At 43.8% G+C, this 2,298-nt stretch overlaps 1 protein-coding gene across 1 annotated transcript; it reads left to right on the top strand.

Moving 5' to 3' along the window:
* Positions 1-526: 526 nt before the first annotated feature.
* Positions 527-1,841, top strand: LOC145554312 (protein NLRC3-like). The gene is made up of 2 exons (XM_081613866.1): positions 527-785; positions 928-1,841. The coding sequence occupies exons 1-2, from the start codon at positions 527-529 to the stop codon at positions 1,839-1,841; spliced, it is 1,173 nt and encodes a 390-aa protein (XP_081469992.1).
* The last annotated feature ends 457 nt before the right edge of the window (positions 1,842-2,298 follow it).

The raw sequence follows: 2,298 nt of genomic DNA on the forward strand, positions 1-2,298 counted from the left end.
TGGTCTAATTAACTTGTGCACCTTTATTTATTTCCTCAAGATAATCTGCTGGCTCCTCTGTTTAGACTATAAACTGATTAACACAATATTACTTTCTCTTTAGTTTTCTCTGTTCTGTATGTAATGAAAACTGAAATGAAACACGCCATTTCAAGAAAAGGTTTGTAATGCACTTCTGAACCAGATGCGCTCCCAGGCATCCGGTCCATAACTTTTCAACACGCTGTCAGATCCATGTCAGAAAGACGCATTTAGTTCAGAATCCATGAGATTATATTCAGAAGAATATTTTATTGATTTTAGTTGCCTCTGTGATTAACTTTTTGCATAAAGTCTGTAATGTGTGCGCGAGTGCACCAGTCAAGGGTGTTAATTATAACCTGTCAAGTGACCGCTTTAAATTTTCCCGTTGTTTAAAAAAATAACTGGTCAGGTTCACAGTCATCTCCATGCTGCACTTTGTAGACCAGAGGACTGTCAGTCTGTCCAACAGCCATCTGGTGTTTGGCTCCATAATTTCAGTCTGATGCTTCCTTCATTTATTATTCTGTTCCAGCTGCTGGAGGAAAACATTGTCACTTTTGTGAAGAACGAGCTGAAGAAGATCCAGAAGGTTCTGAGTCCAGATGACCCAGAATGCTCAGAGAGTCAGAGAGATGATGATGAGGTGTTGGAAGGTGAGGATGAAGAGCAGAGGAGGAGCAGCAGAGAGGCAGTGATGAAGATCACACTGAACTTCCTGAGGAGGATGAAGCAGGAGGAGCTGGCTGACCGTCTGCAGAGCAGTAAGAGGATTTCTACAAAGATTTGATCAGATGGATAAATCAGACATTTATTGATATCTGAAGAGATGGAATCATATTTTTCAACTCATCTTCAGAAAATGATTTTGTTTAGATCCTGACTTTACATTTTGTTTTATTTTAGAAAATCTTGCTGCAGTTTGTCAACATCAACTTAAATCTGGCCTGAAGAAAAAGTTCCAGTCTGTGTTTGAGGGGATTGCTAAAGCAGGAAGTCCATCCCTTCTGAACCAGATCTACACAGAGCTCCACATCACAGAGGGAGGGACTGGAGAGGTCAATGATGAACATGAGGTCAGACAGATTGAAACAGCATCCAGAAAACCACACAGACCAGAAACAACAGTCAGACAAGAAGACATCTTTAAAGTCCCTCCTGAAAGAGATCAACCAATCAGGACAGTGATGACAAAGGGAGTGGCTGGCATTGGGAAAACAGTCTTAACACAGAAGTTCACTCTGGACTGGGCTGAAGACAGAGCTCACCAGAACATCCACTTCATATTTCCATTCACCTTCAGAGAGCTTAATGTGCTGAAAGAGAAAAAGTTCAGCTTGGTGGAACTTGTTCATCACTTCTTTACTGAAACCAAAGAAATCTGCAGCTTTGAACACTTCCAGGTTCTGTTCATCTTTGATGGCCTGGATGAGAGTAGACTTCCTCTGGACTTCCACAACAAGGAGATCCTGACTGATGCTACAGAGTCCAGCTCAGTGGATGTTCTGCTGACAAACCTCATCAGGGGGAAACTGCTTCCCTCTGCTCTCCTCTGGATAACCACACGACCTGCAGCAGCCAATCAGATCCCTCCTCAGTGTGTTGGCATGGTGACAGAGGTCAGAGGGTTCAATGACCCCCAGAAGGAGGAGTACTTCAGGAAGAGATTCAGAGATGAGCAGCAGGCCAGCAGGATCATCTCCCACATGAAGACATCACGAAGCCTCCACATCATGTGCCACATCCCAGTCTTCTGCTGGATCACTGCTACAGTTCTGGAGGATGTGTTGAAGACCAGAAGGAGAGGAAAACTGCCTTAACACAGTCTGAGATGTACATCCACTTCCTGGTGGTTCAGACCAAAGTGAAGAAGGTCAAGTATGATGGAGGAGCTGAAACAGATCCACACTGGAGTCCAGAGAGCAGGAAGATGATTGAGTCTCTGGGAAAACTGGCTTTTGATCAGCTGCAGAAAGGAAACCTGATCTTCTATGGATCAGACCTGACAGAGTGTGGCATCGATATCAGAGCAGCCTCAGTGTACTCAGGAGTGTTCACACAGATCTTTAGAGAGGAGAGAGGGCTGTACCAGGACAAGGTGTTCTGCTTTGTCCATCTGAGTGTTCAGGAGTTTCTGGCTGCTCTTCATGTTCATCTGACCTTCATCAACTCTGGGGTCAACCTGATGGAAGAAAATCCACCATCATTTTTCTCTACATTTTTTAACAAACCAAATATAAATGATCTCCATCAGAGAGCTGTTGACCAGGCCTTACA

This window comes from Poecilia reticulata, chromosome 12 (assembly GCF_904066995.2).
Source record: "Poecilia reticulata chromosome 12, P_reticulata-male-v2, whole genome shotgun sequence".
Lineage (NCBI taxonomy): Eukaryota > Metazoa > Chordata > Actinopteri > Cyprinodontiformes > Poeciliidae > Poecilia > Poecilia reticulata.

Excerpts from the sequence above, each read along its gene's own strand:
- LOC145554312 (XM_081613866.1), top strand. The coding sequence starts at position 527 with ATGCTTCCTTCATTTATTATTCTGTTCCAGCTGCTGGAGGAAAACATT. Across the intron at positions 786-927 it reads GGCTGACCGTCTGCAGAGCA|AAAATCTTGCTGCAGTTTGT; the intron begins GTAAGAGGATTT and ends GTTTTATTTTAG.